Source organism: Acanthaster planci, linkage group LG14 (genome assembly GCF_054643075.1).
Source record: "Acanthaster planci isolate LZ-2023a linkage group LG14, COTS_SCS, whole genome shotgun sequence".
Taxonomy (NCBI): Eukaryota; Metazoa; Echinodermata; class Asteroidea; order Valvatida; family Acanthasteridae; genus Acanthaster; species Acanthaster planci.
Window position 1 is genome coordinate 1,443,723 of NC_141790.1, and position 15,452 is coordinate 1,459,174.

General features: G+C 41.9%; 1 protein-coding gene across 2 annotated transcripts; it reads right to left on the bottom strand.

The window, feature by feature from the left end:
* Window positions 1-4,579: 4,579 nt before the first annotated feature.
* On the bottom strand, window positions 4,580-11,065 carry LOC110988092 (uncharacterized). 2 transcript variants are annotated; one of them, XM_022251334.2, is made up of 2 exons: window positions 10,860-11,065; window positions 4,580-9,039 (listed from the first exon to the last, which is right to left on the bottom strand). In XM_022251334.2, exon 2 carries the CDS (start codon window positions 8,512-8,514, stop codon window positions 7,117-7,119), a length of 1,398 nt encoding a protein of 465 aa, XP_022107026.2. In that variant the 5' UTR covers window positions 8,515-9,039; window positions 10,860-11,065; the 3' UTR covers window positions 4,580-7,116. The 2 variants fall into 2 exon arrangements, with proteins under 2 accessions (XP_022107026.2, XP_022107027.2); XM_022251335.2 differs by having other exon boundaries at window positions 10,744-11,065.
* Window positions 11,066-15,452: the final 4,387 nt, after the last annotated feature.

Genomic DNA, 15,452 nt, shown 5'->3' on the forward strand with positions numbered 1-15,452 from the left:
TGCTTAATCGTTAGTATTATTTGCATACGATTATTTTTTTTGTGGCTTCACAAACGGCTGAATATTGCAAGAAACCTTTCAGTCAAATGAAACAAAAAAAAAACATTTCTAAATGAAATGAAGAGTCCGTGAAAGAAACAGAGGTCTTAAACACTGGTCAAAAATAGCCACTGTGACCGGAGACTGGACAGATCCTATGCCACCTCACTGCCATGGGAAAGGACACATGTAAACAAAGCCTGACCTCATTATTTTGACCCTACAGTCACAGAGGTCTCACGTGGCCAATCTTTGGCATGCCTGGTCATCATTAGACCTTGCCAGTGCATTTTGCCAAATTATATGTACTTTGCCAGCTGAAGAATGAGGAGAGCACATGCACACATGGTGTACATGTGTATATGATGAAGTTTGCTGCCAGGTTAAACATCTGTATGCACTTTTTTCAATGCCGAATAGCAGTTTGCTTTCACTGTCGCATGTGAGCCTTGAAGAGCTACCCCATACATTTTTGGGAAACTTCCACCGGTTTCAAGGTTTTTTTAAGTCCCTTGATCCTCTACAAACAAACTTATTAATTGCTCTTGCCAGAGTGTTGACAGCTCTGACCTCTGTCCTTCACCACCATTCTGTGAGTGTACTGTGTTCAGCCCCTGATGAAGTATCATCCTGATGTCTGTGGAATTGATAGGGCAGTGTTGGCAATTTGCTGGTAGTTGTGTCTGCCATAAATGTACTGTACCTTTGTTATGTGTACCGAACAACCAGTGATGCATGCATGATTTCCTCCGAGCCTGAGCCTTGGTCTTTGTGACAAAATGGAGGTAGATGTATGCTGCCCGGCAGCATCCATGCTGATAATGGAGTGGGGAATTTCTGCAGGTTAGGGACGTGTTGTTATTATGGACTGATAGACGTGCATGTCGAGGTTCATTTGAGGGCCACGGGCTGGTGAACATCCGGAGGGCCACGGGCTGGTGAACATCCATACAGTTACTGTTGATTCAAGGGGGTGCAACTGCATGTCCATGTCTGTCCCACGCTGCCAACCTTTCAAATCGGTTCTTTGAGCCTACCTGTTCACCTTTTGATAAAATGTTCAGGGTGCTATCCCGTTTATCTCCTATCTGGACTTCAAGTTGAAGCTGTTGAAGACTTTTTAAGCAAGTGCAGTGAAATAGAGAGAAACAAGAGGACATGAGTGGGCTCAGAAAGGGTGCTGTACAAGAATTGATCAACTAAAAGAATTTCAAAATGCTTTGAAATGTAGGATTTTGAATTTTCTGAGATTTTTTTCACATTCGCCTCATTACTATAGGGAACACTCATCTGAATTGGAACCCACCACGTAAGGGAATGAAATAAAAAATATCCGGGCTTTCAACTCTGACCTCTGACCCTTGTGTCATATCCATTTATGTCTGTGGGTGATGCTTGACCTAAGATTCTTTATCAAGGGTCGTCAGGGAATCTTTGGGCAGGCAACCAGACTAGAAGGGTGTAAGCAAAGAGGGCATATGGCGCCACCGCAAACTCATCTTCGTCCCCCTGCCTCTAGGGGTCCTGACTATGCATCAGCTGGCCCGATGGGGTGGGATGCAACGGATCTCTGCTCTCCAGTACCACGAGGCGAGGGAGGGACTGCGGCAGTAGCTGCAGGAGTTTGTGCACAACGCGCTGATCTATGTGAAGGGTGCTGGCAGGGAAATGCTTGCGGCCCCGGATGTGATACGCGCCCTAAGGCTGAAGGGGCCTAGCCTGTACGAGTATGACAGGCTGGATAGTGGATACATACATATTCATTTAAGCACATAGTTATCCATACAGCATGCATGTTCAAATGCACTGTGCAATAGAGACACCTTAACTACAGCAGGGGTATGAACATTCAGCTTTTTAGCCAATTTCACCTTTTTTTTTTGTTTAGATGTTGGCCCTGAATTTCAGCTTTTAGTGCACCTGCTGTGTACAAACTGTGGGGACTTCTTACATGTCAGCTTGTTGATACATATAGCTGTTTTCAGCTTTAATTCAAGTGGCCACTCACACCCCCGTTACAGTCGTGGTTGTGCTGAAAGGCATATAATGAAAATTCAGGCAGCCATTAAAAGCCCACATCTGGCCCGAGTACAGGGGCAAAAGATCAAAAGTGCTGGAGGAATGAAAACCTGGAGAAGAACCCTCATGGCATAGGAGAGAACCAAGTATAACTATATTCATATAATATGGCCCAGGCGGGGAATCAAATCCGAGACCACAGCAGTGAGAGGCTTGCACATCACCCACCAGCCACCCTGTGCCACCCATTTGAGCAGCCCCCTCTCTGAGTGATCAGATTCTACAGAGATAAACCCCCATTGTAAAGTTTCGGTCACATGATTTATCTCCCAGGGTTCCTGAAATCCAACTATCTGCTTAACCTCTGAAAGCGATACTGTGAAAAAAGAAACCCTGGATGGATGAGAGCTGATTGGACCATCCCTTTGGCAAAGACCCAAACCTGTTATCTGATGTCACAACATCTGGACTTATATAACGAGGCTCACTGTCACAAGCTCAGCTATGGACTGGATTGACAAAGATTTTCTGTATTTTTGATTATTTAATACCGCACAGAACCAAATCTTCAAGATTTTTCTGGGACTGGCTGATTTACTTCTGATGTACAAATCAACCTCAGACTGATTAATTGCAAAAGGTTCTTCAAATGTTTTGCACATATTTGAGTTTGACATTGTAAAATTCTGCTTAAGATATGGAGGGCTGAACAGCTTTTATGCAGGGCCAACAGCATCTTTCAAAATGCCTGGATGCATTACTTACGAGGGTCCAAGACATGAATTTTTACTTGGAGTACATGCAAGCCTGGGTAACTTTCTATTCCCCTTCTACATGTATCAAGACTCTTATGTGTGATCTTACTAAAAAGTACTTTTATTAAAATAAATTCTCCATGCTTTTCCCTGTTGCTGCAGTGTCATTTCAGGAAGACGCTGTCCATTTTATGAGGTTTATCCGTTCAAAACATGAGCTCAGAATGTGCTGCTTGAAAATGTACAGTCTGAACATTTCAAGGCAACTTGGCCCACTGGCCTACTGCTGTGTACAATGACACAAAAACTACACTTTGGAAACCGCATGTACATCAAAACAAGGAGCTGTTTCTCTTTCTGATGTGGAACTCATATTGTGGAATCTAGTCAAGCCTGCTTTTAGAATAAACGTCACAGAAATTGAAAAGCAAAATACATTATGAGATCTCAGGGAAATTTCTTTCTTGATTCCACTCGTAACATTTAGCATAGACCCCAGTGCCTTAAACCTTTTTTTTTTTCATTTATAATTTTGCTTTTTTTCAAAGGCATGCAACCCTGACAAAAATTAGAACTTCATAACCATTTTGTGTCTAAACAGTGCATTTTGGTCAATGCAACCGCATACTTTCCATCCGGTATAAGGGTAAACATCATATTTCACTTCACAACTCTAATGCAACCTCATGTACATGTAAGTGAAATTTTCATGTCCATGGTGACTGCATAGCTCCCCTGGCAGCTTTGTCAATAAATTCATTAAACACAGTCCCATCAATTGCCTTCTTAAACGTATAAACTGGCCTGGTGATGACATCAGGCAAAGGGCTCTTGCGTCCCTGTCAAGACAGGAATCAAATTGATGCACTAATTGCTTTTCCTGGAGAGGTCAAGGGCAGTGTGCATACCTACACATTATTGAAATTGCGACTAAACTACATGTACTTGCATGGTGCAACACACCAGTAGGCTACAGAGGTCAGACAGGTTTCATTTACTTGTTTACATCCCAATGGTACTGATTTGCATACAATACCCACTGTACACAATAACTATTGAAACCTTGGTCGGGAAAATAAGCTTCAGTTTACTGTGCTTCTGCGAAATAACTGAAGATTTCCCTAGCCACATTTCTTTTGTTAACACTGCAAAATTCATAGCCTAATTTACTCAAAATACCCAGTCTTTCTAAAAGGTCATGAAGTTATGTGCTGCAGATCAGACTTTTTGACAAGGTACGTAGTCTTGTTTCAAGTCATTCTGAAACTGACAGAATGTTTCACAAAAGTAGTAATTTTTGAGAATTTGGGAGAATGCATGTTACCGGTATGTGGAAATTGTGGATTTCTTTACACGTGCACTTAGTTTCCCTGGCATTTCTAAGACTGAGATTTTCAGAAAATTACCTTTTTTTCACCCTTTAGAAATTCAAGCAAAACCTGTCCTTGAGACAGGTGGCAAGGTGAGGCTATGCATGGTGTAAAGATCACAGGAAATGAGCCCTGTTCTCGTGACAACCATTCAGCAAAGAGTGACTGTGCAGTGTCTAGGGTTATTGGAATGAAACTTCATCTGTTTTTGTTTTTGTGGGTTTTTTTTGGGGGGGGGGTTTCTCCTTTCTCCCGTTCAAGAACCAAGACTTGAATCACAATTTCAGGGATTTAAAAATAACGGCTTCCCCCCTCCAAGTATTGCAAAATTCAGTTCAGAAACTATGTGAAACTCCTACCAGTAACCAAATCACACTTCATTACTGCATGGATAAATAGGCTTCACCAATAATCCTTTATTAATCCTAATTTGCAAATTTGCCCAAATCAAAACAACTGACGAGAAACAAAATCAAGGCGTTTCAAAAATGAAAGTAGATGTACATGTATAACTGTATGAAGGAAAAAAATAAAACTGTAAAAACTGCAATCAATGGAAACACTCTGCCACACATGGACTAAAAGCTAATCAAAAATATACCAAGATTTACAAGCAGCTATGTACATTGGCTTGCAAAGGGTGAACTTGAACATTTTATCAGTGTAAAACACTAAGGAAAGGAAAGCTCATTTGGGAGCTATTTAAAGTTTTGTGCACAAAATAACCATACCAAACCTGATCATTTTTCTATTCAATTACTTATAACTAACTATCAAAAATTAGAATACATCCTATACAACAGTCATTTTGCTCTGTAGACTTGGAATGATGTGTTTAACAACTATCAAATACATGTAACTGCAGGTTTCCTCTAAATTACAAACACCACTAAATTTCCTCCAATTTATACAGCTGTACATGTTTGTTTCTCCTTTTATAATTTTATGTTGGTTATTTATTTTTAATCAATTTTGTTTTCTTGTCTGTTTTTTCCTGTTATTTGGGCTTGTTTTAAATGTTTAGTTTTTAACTGTTGCTGTTTTAACATGCAACCACCAATGAACTGAATCAAATCAAATTGTACCGGAACCCTAAACTCCCTCATTAATGAACTGCTGAGCCCATTTTGAAAACTGCACCTAATTAGAGATTACAGTGCTCCTCAATGCTTTAATCAATTTAAAGGGAACAATTTTCAAGGTAATTGACAAGCAGTAAAGTGATCTAAAATTAAGACACTAATTCAAGGCAACACAGAGTATGTGATATTCCGCATAGTGATATTCTGCAAAGGATATTCTGCACAGTTATATTGCGCACTTCATATTCTGCATGCATGCAGAATTCTGAGTGATTTGCAGTTTCCCTCAACTTCTAACACAAATTATTCAAAGTGTAAACCTAATTTCCTATTTATAAAAATGTATTCAATCTTTTTTAATTCTTGGGTGTAATTTTTCACCTACGTGTGTCAGAAAGTCAGTTCAGAAGGACCTTCACAAATGAGCTTGAAGGAAGCTGGCAAACTGGTTTACGAACAACAACCACTGGATATTCCACATAGTGATATTCCACATGCTACTCTGCAATTCATATTCAAGATGGCTAATTTACATCATGTCCATTAACTTAAACATATTTTACATTCTATGCTCTTCAATGAGCAACAGTCAACAGTACATTCAAAATTTCTCACCTTCTATTGATATTTAGTACAGACTTTTTAAACATACAGGTGAGCTACGTGTATATTACAGTGTGCCCATTCATTAAAAAGATCACTAATCAGAATTTGCGTCTTGACTCAGTGGAATAGGGTATTCATGAAATATCAGATTTGATATCCGTTGCTCTTTCCATGTCTTGGCAAGCTACACGTATCTTTTGAAAATAGAATTTATTCAGCAAAGGCATCCCCCGCAAATAACTTAAGTGGGCCATTCTATAAATTAGGGGTCCCATTTTGTGTGTGTCCCTATCACTCCTGATGTATGATTTTGTAAGTTCAGAATGTATAAAATGTTCCAAATCCAAGAGTAATGCATTAATGCAAATTACACGTACCTGCCAAACAAATAGAAATAGTTTGAAATCAATTTCAGTGATATTTCCACATCAAATGACACAGGCCAGGTGTAATGGGGACCCAAAATGTCCAAACACTTTTTGACCCCGAATTTATAGCATGACACATGTCCTCTGTCTTGGAGCACACATACATGTACATGTAACTGTATAGGCATAGGAATGTAACATGTACAATTATACATGAAACGGGGTATTACACATGGATGTATGACAGATTTCTGATTTGCATGTCATCTGTTCCTTGAACAGTTAAAGGGCATCATCCAGTCAAATCTCCCTGGTACTGTTAATCATTACAATATTCAATCTGGTTCTAATCTCAACTCTTGATTATTATATTCATAAATGTGTTTAAAACTACTAAAAATTTTCAGTAACATATTTCATCCTGTACATGCACATTTAATTAGTATGTTTTATTACTAAAGATACATCTTTTTTAATTTTTTTAATCTTTTTTTGTTTTTTTATTTATTTTTTTCTTTTAATTCTTTTTTTTTGCATTTTCTTTTTTTTCTTCATTTAAATTCTGGTGCAATCTTTTTTTTGGGGGGAGGGGGTATATTAAACACAAGTTACAAAGCAGAGCAATAATTTGACAGACAGCTAATTACAATCATGCACTAGCTGATGTACAACCAAGATCTTTGCACAAAGTCTAACACAAGGACTCAAGAAGAGATGGAAAGACTGGCGACCTGTGGAATGAGGAACAGACAGGAGAAGCCGAGGCATCAAGTTTCTGAAAAGAAATTTGTGTATTTTGTTGTATTTTTAATCGTGCCGATTTTCCAACTGCTGTGTAATATCTCGCACTTTCTTTATATCACGCAGTCATCGTCGATCAATAGGTGGGAAAATTATTCTGTTTTACTTCCCACTTCAAGACCTGCCGCATTATCTTTTTGGCCTCTCGCTTTCCACTCCTCATACCACCAACCACAAAACCGGAGTACTTCTCGTCTGTGGCCTCGCCAGCGAAGTAAACTCGACCAACTCGGGTCTGCAGCCGCTGCAGGGTTTTGCTGGGGATGCCGTCGCGGACGGGGGCAGAGTAGGCCCCCATCTGGAGGGGGTCGTTGAGCCAGCCCGACAGCTGGATCTCGGTCGGGTCAGGCACCACCTGCGCCCCGTACATGCCCCTCAGGACAGCGACTACTTCCTCCCTGGTGGTGTCCAACGGTTGACTCTCCACACGCTGGGCCTCGGCACCCACCAAGAAGCCTACCAGGATGTTGTTGCCCGACGGAAGCAGGCCCTTGGCCTCCATGTTGATGAAGAACGGATAGTAGCCCTTGCGTTGGCTCACGTGCAAAATCATCTCCTGATCATCCCAGAACTTGCGGGGAAACTTGAGGAAGATCTTGGTGAAGGCCCCCATGGGGGTGTGGTTGAGGGCGGCAGTTTTCCAAGGGGGCAGCGGCGGGGTGAACGCTACCAGGCCATTCTGCAGCACGCCCAGACTGAAAGTGAGCAGCACGGCATCTGCCCGGAAGACAGAGCCGTCTGCGCACACTACGCAAACCTTTTCAATCTGCGACTGGTCGATTGAGACAACCCTACTATTCAACAGGAGAAGATTCTTTTGAACCAGATTGGCAACCACGTCAGAGAAAATGGTTTTGAAGCCTCGCTGGTCAGTAACGAATCCCGAATTACCCAAACGATCCCAATGCCCGACATCAACCGAGGCTTCCTCTGGTGGGACCGTGTACTCAAATTCAAAGATGTACCACTCAATAGTCTTTCGGAGGGCATCCGACGAACTGAACCAATCCCTCTCTGCCATAAAATCCCGCATGGTCAGATTGCTCTGTGGGGTACTGGCTGCAAACTCGCCAGCCTCGACCAGGATGTCACAGAGCTCGCTGGCCTGCTCCTCCATCTCCCACTGGGGAATGACCTCCCCGTCTTCGCTCCGGACCACCACTCCTCGCTGGCTGTAGTCCCCTTGCTGGCACTCCAGCCCCACCTTCTCTGCAATCTTGGCCATGGGGCCCTCGATAGGCTGCAGCCAGTTGGCCCCTTTCTCCACGCGGACCCCGCCAAATTCCACATCATGGACGCGCCCTCCGACATGACCCGCGCCCTCCAGCACCAAAAACCGGTCAAAACCGCGCTTCAAGAAAGTGCTGGCCGCACACAGCCCCGCCGCACCTGCCCCAAGGATCAGCACATCCACATCCGTCACCATTCCACTCTGTCCTTCCTCCACAAGTTTCCCCACGTTTTTCTGGTTCATTTTTATCCAATGGCATCAACAGAAGTTCATCTAGCTGATTCACGCAAAAAAATCATGCAACACTAAACAAGCAAGCCAATATGGAAAATCCTAGTTACTCATGGCTAAAATGGAGTGTTTATTGTTAGATATATTTCTTAATGGGAGAATCAACTCCCTGGTAGTTCTGAGTATCACTTGGCTTGCCATGGTCTTTTCTATGTTCACGAAGTAATACTTAGGCAGCCTTGATATCGAAAATTGTCTCTTGTTCATGTGCAGCCTGCACACAAGCTGCTGTTTCCACAAATCTTGTCGGCTCCGGAAGTTGCGCATTTCTTGTCCGCTCTCGCAAAGTTCAAAACTGAAAATACCAATATCAGCTCACGCTTACGACCCACGGGGGGTAGCAGAAATACATGATGAATGAGAACACGGAGAAACTGAAAAAAAAACAAGGTCTGGTGGAACAAGTTGTGCTGAGATGCACTTCTTCCTGTCGCACCTCCGTAGGGTGAGGATGCGTTATTCAATGTGTCTGGAATTCTGGCAACAAAAGGAGTAAATAGGTATTTTTTAACAAAAATGGAGGGCATTAGCTTGAGGTATGTTTCATTGGCTTGGCTGGTCTGTTTGTTTTTTTTTTGTTTTTTTTGTGTTTTTCTGCTTTTAAAAGATTCAGCATTAGTGTTGAGAACACTTGAAAATGTAAAACTCTCTCATTAAATGTTGGAGTCACTTTAAAACAACAACAGCAGAATATTGTTCATTTTGAGGATGAAAATACAAGTCACAAGCTGGGGTTGGAACCAAGGATGAAAAAGTTCTCTCTCACTCTTACAAGACACATGCACTATCCTCTAGACCATACATACATGTATCTTAGAATCATGATGGTTTTACACCTTTTATACGCCTACTCACATGTGCGTGCAAAGAGGATGTTGTCTACATGTTTAGTATGTCAGGCAATCCTAAGCTTCCCTCATTTTATAAGTTTTGTCCAACACGTTCAAACTGTGAACCCAAATGTGCTCACTGGAAAAAGTTTCGGAGAAAGATTTGTTCACTGGCTTCTGAAAATTTATTTAGCCCAAGGCATGTACAGTTGAAGAAAATAGAACATTTGAGAAAAGAGAAATGTTCAAATGTTAAAAGAGGCGAATTGGAGAGTCCTATACTCGGACAGGACATGCTGGAGGTATGCATGCAATATTCGTCCCTAAATATGTTTTAACAGGCAGAATTTACACAATTTTTTTTCTACAAGAAGTAAGAAACTACAAAAGCTCAATTGTGCCAAATAAGTATATATTTACAGCCTGACACTAATTTGTTTTAATGAATTACTAATTTGAAATAAAATTACTAATTCGTAATTAAAAATTCAAAATTATGAATTATGAATTTGAAAAACCAAAACCGAATACACAGATCAACAAAGCCCCTAGATACAGATGGTGTTGTTCATTTCTCCATATCAAACAGATACGTCAGGCACTAGGCGACCATAGCCATGGGAATCAGAGATGTATGCGATTAGGGGAGCACCTACTCAAATGGGCCAGAAATATGTCTGCCGAGCTCATTAATAAAAGTTTTATATTATATTTTATTTTATATTAGAGAGTCCTGAGAGCCATGAAATTGGGGAATTGAAGAATATGGCACTGAACCTCTGCCCGGACTCTGGGCTTCCAATTCTGAGCAATTTGGATGCAGTCGGGTCTGAAAGTGGCACTATTTAGCCATTTTGCAGAGGGATGCATTTTCAAAATGGCTACTTTTCCGCGGAGAAATTTCCTTTATTTTAGGGGTGGTCTGCTTCAGGTGAGAATTTCTTAAAAATTTATTGGTAAACTCACTAAAAATCGAAAGAAAATTGAAAGACATGTCAAACATGATTTTGCTACCCAACTTGGACATCTGTGAGTTGGATTTGAAACATAATTTTGAAATGCAAGGATTTATCATTGGGAATTTATGGTTCACCCTTAGAAGTATGAAGCATGTATGCCTCGAATCACATGGGAACCCACGCAAAACAGTGCCATCTGGAGGCTCAAGTAATTCGTTATTTCGAATTAGTAACTCCTTATTTCTGATTAGTAATTTTTGTTATTTCGGATTAGTAATTCGTTATTTAGGGTAATTCCTTAGAACGAATTAGTACGTGTCAGGCTGAAACTTTATTTCAATATTATACTTGATTATCACGATTGGGCTTTCATATCATAGAAACGTACATACCTACGCTGAATAATACAACTACCAGAAGACGAGCATTGAAAACACGCAATTGTGTACTGGGCGATGTTTCCTTCACGCGAACAAGAAAAATATGAAAGTGAAACCAGCTCACGCACCTTGGTTTTCGAACTCGTTCCTCAAAAGTACTGAAGACTAAGACAACTGCAGCAGGTTTCACTGCTCGGCAACCGCTAAGCAAATCTCCCTCAAATCTGTGTAGGGTGCAAACGGCAGCAGTCCTCTGACAGATAAGACAGATAATAAGCAGACGACTCCAGCGACTGCGTCACAAGTAACCATTTCACAACACGTAAAAATAACCACCCAGATCAGCTGACTACCAAAACAAGAAGCTGCGCGCGCAGCTCTTTGTTTACCCTCCACGCCCATGCCCGTCACATTTTGCAAGAGCCACTGCAGTAGGCTGCATCCGAATCTCTTGTATAGAGCTAGGTCTAGTTCTTCGCTCCATTGGAAACGCGTAGAGACGCATAGACAATAGACCTAGCCGTAGCTCTATCTGGAAGTCCGTTCCGGACACGGCCGTAGACTTGCACCAGTCCTCTGGTATCCTGAAAAACACTAAGCCCGACTACTGGCCACCGACTACTGGCAGGCTATCCGCCTTGAGCAGAAGCACCCCCTCATCGGTTGAAAAAGAGCCATGCTCGTCGGGGAGCGTTCATTTTCCTGGTAGCGACACCTCCGTAACGTGTGCATTCATAGTTGTTTGTGAACCAGTGAAGTGCAATTTCCACCTTGGGAGCCCCCGTTCAGTACTAGGAAAACTGCGCCTACTCTTGGTCCACTGGGCTCATGGTTTAATTGGCAGCGTACAAAAGCCCTGTAATGCCATGAAGTATATAATTATTGTTTCCAAAAAGTGAAGTATACTTCGGGGGGGGGGGTAGTTTTTATGAAGTTCAATTTTTTTTCAAGTTCGTTTCACGATATACATTTTTTCCAAAGGTCGTTTGTGCGATTCTCAGCTGAGTTCGTTCGATGAGATCTATTCATTGTTTCTTAGTTATATCCCCCCAAAATACGTTTTCCGTCTTGTATTTTGATCATAATTATTATATTCGCGCCATATCGTCAAACCTCTCTGCAACTCAGTAGAATGCATACATGCATCTCATGAGGATACTACATTCATATGTTTTAACTGTTCTTCTGTGATCGGCCAATTTGTTCTCTAAGGCTTGATATTGATAAATATATATGTGTGTATTATTTAGATTACGTCACGTTTTCTTTGCAGTGTGTGAACAAATGCCTCCAGTTGTGCTTGAGTGAAATGGGGGCTTAATGTTTAAAGAGATTGACACAAGACGAATTCGATTTCTGAATGCCGCAACTCTGCGCCGCCTTGATTGGACGAATTCGAACTGCAATGGCGAATATTCTCAACGTTATCTTTAAATGCGTAGATCAAATTTTGGAATTTTTAGTTAAGGAGAACTTGATTTTGGCAACGGCCAGCGAAGTGTTGTTCCAAACAAGGGAGCCTCCGTTGCCCAGCATCTGTCTATTCAGCTCTGTCGTTGCTAAAAAAAATAAATAAATAACGCCCTGTCTTGGTCCCGCTTAGGGCAGATTTTCATTACCATCACAATACATCGCGGTCATGATAGCACGATTGTGACGTCACAGGACGGGAATCGGAGGAAAAAGGTCTAATGCCCGTATTTAAGGGCACCCAATAGTTGGATTTCACATTAGCGTCGTCTGCGCATATCCGCATCGAAACCGAGGCTCTCTGTGTTGAACTTCCTCGCGCGCCCGCGGAGTTGACACAGTACATGCAGTATCCGGTTCGTAAGTGTGATACCACTTCAGTTTAAACCACGCCCACTGCACAAGATGCACGGCCATCGCAGGTACGTTCGTTCGCGGTAAATTGCCATTATTTTTTCCTTTGATTTCACGTGTCGAGTCATTCTGAAAGATTCTTCAACAAAAACTTGCAGCCTGAAAAGTCTGAATTTAACATACCTTTATGTATTTTGTGTCTTGACTTCTTACTTTCAATCGTCTAATCGTATTAGGAATTGAAGCTGACACATCCAGCCTCGTTTTCAAACGCGGAAGTGCGCAGATCGACGCTAAAAGCGTCGTATTGGGATCCCTCTATAGGCCCTACAAGAACTTTATAGAAACGGGTACATGCGTGGTTCCTCAAATACGCGCAAACGCTCTGGCCTGCCTATAAAACTCTAATAAATATAAAAGGCCTCCCCGATGATTTGTGCCAGGTTTAAATGAAAAATAGCATTTGTAGGTATTGGGTACATCGTTATTTGGTGTAAAGAGGTTCTCTTCACGGAGCAGATCCACAACACAGGACGACACAACATGTTATTAAGCAGAACTGTTGGGTTGCTGATTCGGCTGTCATTTTATGCTAGTAGAGAAAGCAAGAGAGCCTCCCGCTGATGGCGTGTCATTCACATCGTAGAAGAGTTCGGGCGGGTAGACAGTCAGGGAGTCCTGCCTCTAATACTGGACCTCTTCCTAACTCTGTAATGTGATGTTGATTAATAAAGGTTATGAATAAACGCATAATTATGAGCGCAAATAGTGTAAGTAGCTGGAAGTGCCAGTAAGTCAAAAATATTAACAGTCAGGGAGAACATTTAATGTTGACAACCATAGTTTGTGTATTTGAATGTGTATTTTTGTGCTTTATTGTGCACAATAATGTAGCGTTCAGTCTTTACATGACAACATTCTGTGCAGTATTAAAGGTTAATACTGGTTTTGTTATCTACTTTATATGAAGAGCGAAAGGTGATATCTCTGAAATGGCCGATCGTTAGACCGTGGGTTCGAATCCCAGGGGTGGCTTTTTATTTTCCATTCCGTGCTCCCGGTCAGTAGCTATAAGAGACTCCAATTCGCCCCCCGTCAAATACCAGGAGTACCTTAGCCGAGCGGGTGAGCTCTTCTGCCGGGACTGTCCGCGAAGTCCAGGTGAGCGCCTTAGCATAGGTTGGAGACGCATGGCCGACTCGGCGGCAAGGGCTTAGGGGCTTGTCTCGTTCCTCCCTTGCATGGTCGCTCGAACCCTTTTGGGGGTTAAATGGATGGGCAGGGAGGAAGTGCGGTGGGCCGGGAACCCCAAGACCCCAGAAGATTCCTATATGGAAGCCGGTAACTGCGATTCCTTGCGAATTTCAGGAGTCCGTGCACCTGAACGCTTGGTCAACACCGCATAACTTTTGGATTTTTCCCACATCAGATTTTTTTTTCATTTCCCTGCAGCGCAGAACCCACAAGGCAATTTTCTCGGTATGAGTATAGTGACCTGAAGGATTGATACTAATTTATTTTTTTCTACATTCTTGATTTCCTAACTTTCCGACTTTGAAACAGATCCCAACCGTGTTCGAGTCCATTTCTTCTGAGAGATCTCAGTATGAAAGCTGTGAGGTGTATAGCAAACGTTTATTATTCAACAGTAACAGATCCAGGGATGGCACAGGAAGGCGGCACTCGCTTCCCTGTTTTACTGATGGAAATAAATTTTATTTTTTTTATAATGACAAATTTAAAGTTTGTTTGCTTTCAACTGCAGAATAATTTCATATATTTTTAAGAGAAATTCTCACAAAAGAGACGTCCCGTGTCTTCGTGGGCATGGGTCACCCAACGGTGCAACAAAGGTGTTACAACTGATACTCTTTCTCGTGAATGGTTGGTTGTTCACTTGCCAGACAGGTCTGGCCGACAAAGAAGGAAAAGTGATGAAATAAACTCAAAAGAAACGAACTTTCCCCAGTTGCTGGGATTTCAACAACAGAAAATGACATCCAGAATGCAACGGATGTCAACATCAGTAAAGCTTTTCCTTTTACCCCATTCTCGCCGCAAGAGAGGCACAAACTCCCTTCTGTTTTCCCCGGCCCCCACGATAACCCACGTTACATTTAATCTTGATCTGACTAAGCTTAATGTTGTCATTTTAGTTAATCTGTGCCATATCATTTCTCAAAAGTTGCTTAAAATCAAACACAAATACAAACCATTCTATATTCCCCTTTTTGCTGTGCATGAAAACGGCATGATGGATAAAGTCTTTGGAGTACCCGTAAAACTTGAAGTCGCAAAACTCATTTCAACCAAGACTAGTAATTCGGATTTCTCCTCATCATCAGTGTACAGGGGCTTGGTTGTGCCCCCTATAGGAATGAAAGCGCAAGAATTGGCAGTTATCCATTGAGCTATGTATAACTCTATGCAGTTATCATTCAAAGCTGTGGATGAACCTGTAAGTGTATTTTCAAATTGTATCTTTTTACATGGTTTGAACGTGGTTTGAAACTCGCTACTTTTGTCCTGAAGAAAATGCAAAAAAAAAAAAAAAAAAAAAATAAGAGTACTGCAGATACAAAGCTCCCTCGGAAGATAGGTTTTTTCTGAGAAGACGATAAGATGGCCTTCGGTGTGGTTGAGGGGTGTACCACCGTGAAAAAAATATAGAGGCGTGTGGTTGTAATTATCCCAGCCAAAACATTGACCGGACCTCCCTCCCCCATCTCCGATCGGATCGATGTTGTGCCTCATGGGTCATGGTCTGTGCAACCTGGGGAGGGCGTGGCTAGGATTGTTTGAGATCATACGCGCCTGCTTTTGTGTATGCGGGGAAGACCCTGGATATCATCGATAGGACTAAACAATACAGGGACTTTAGAATGTCAAATTTGTTA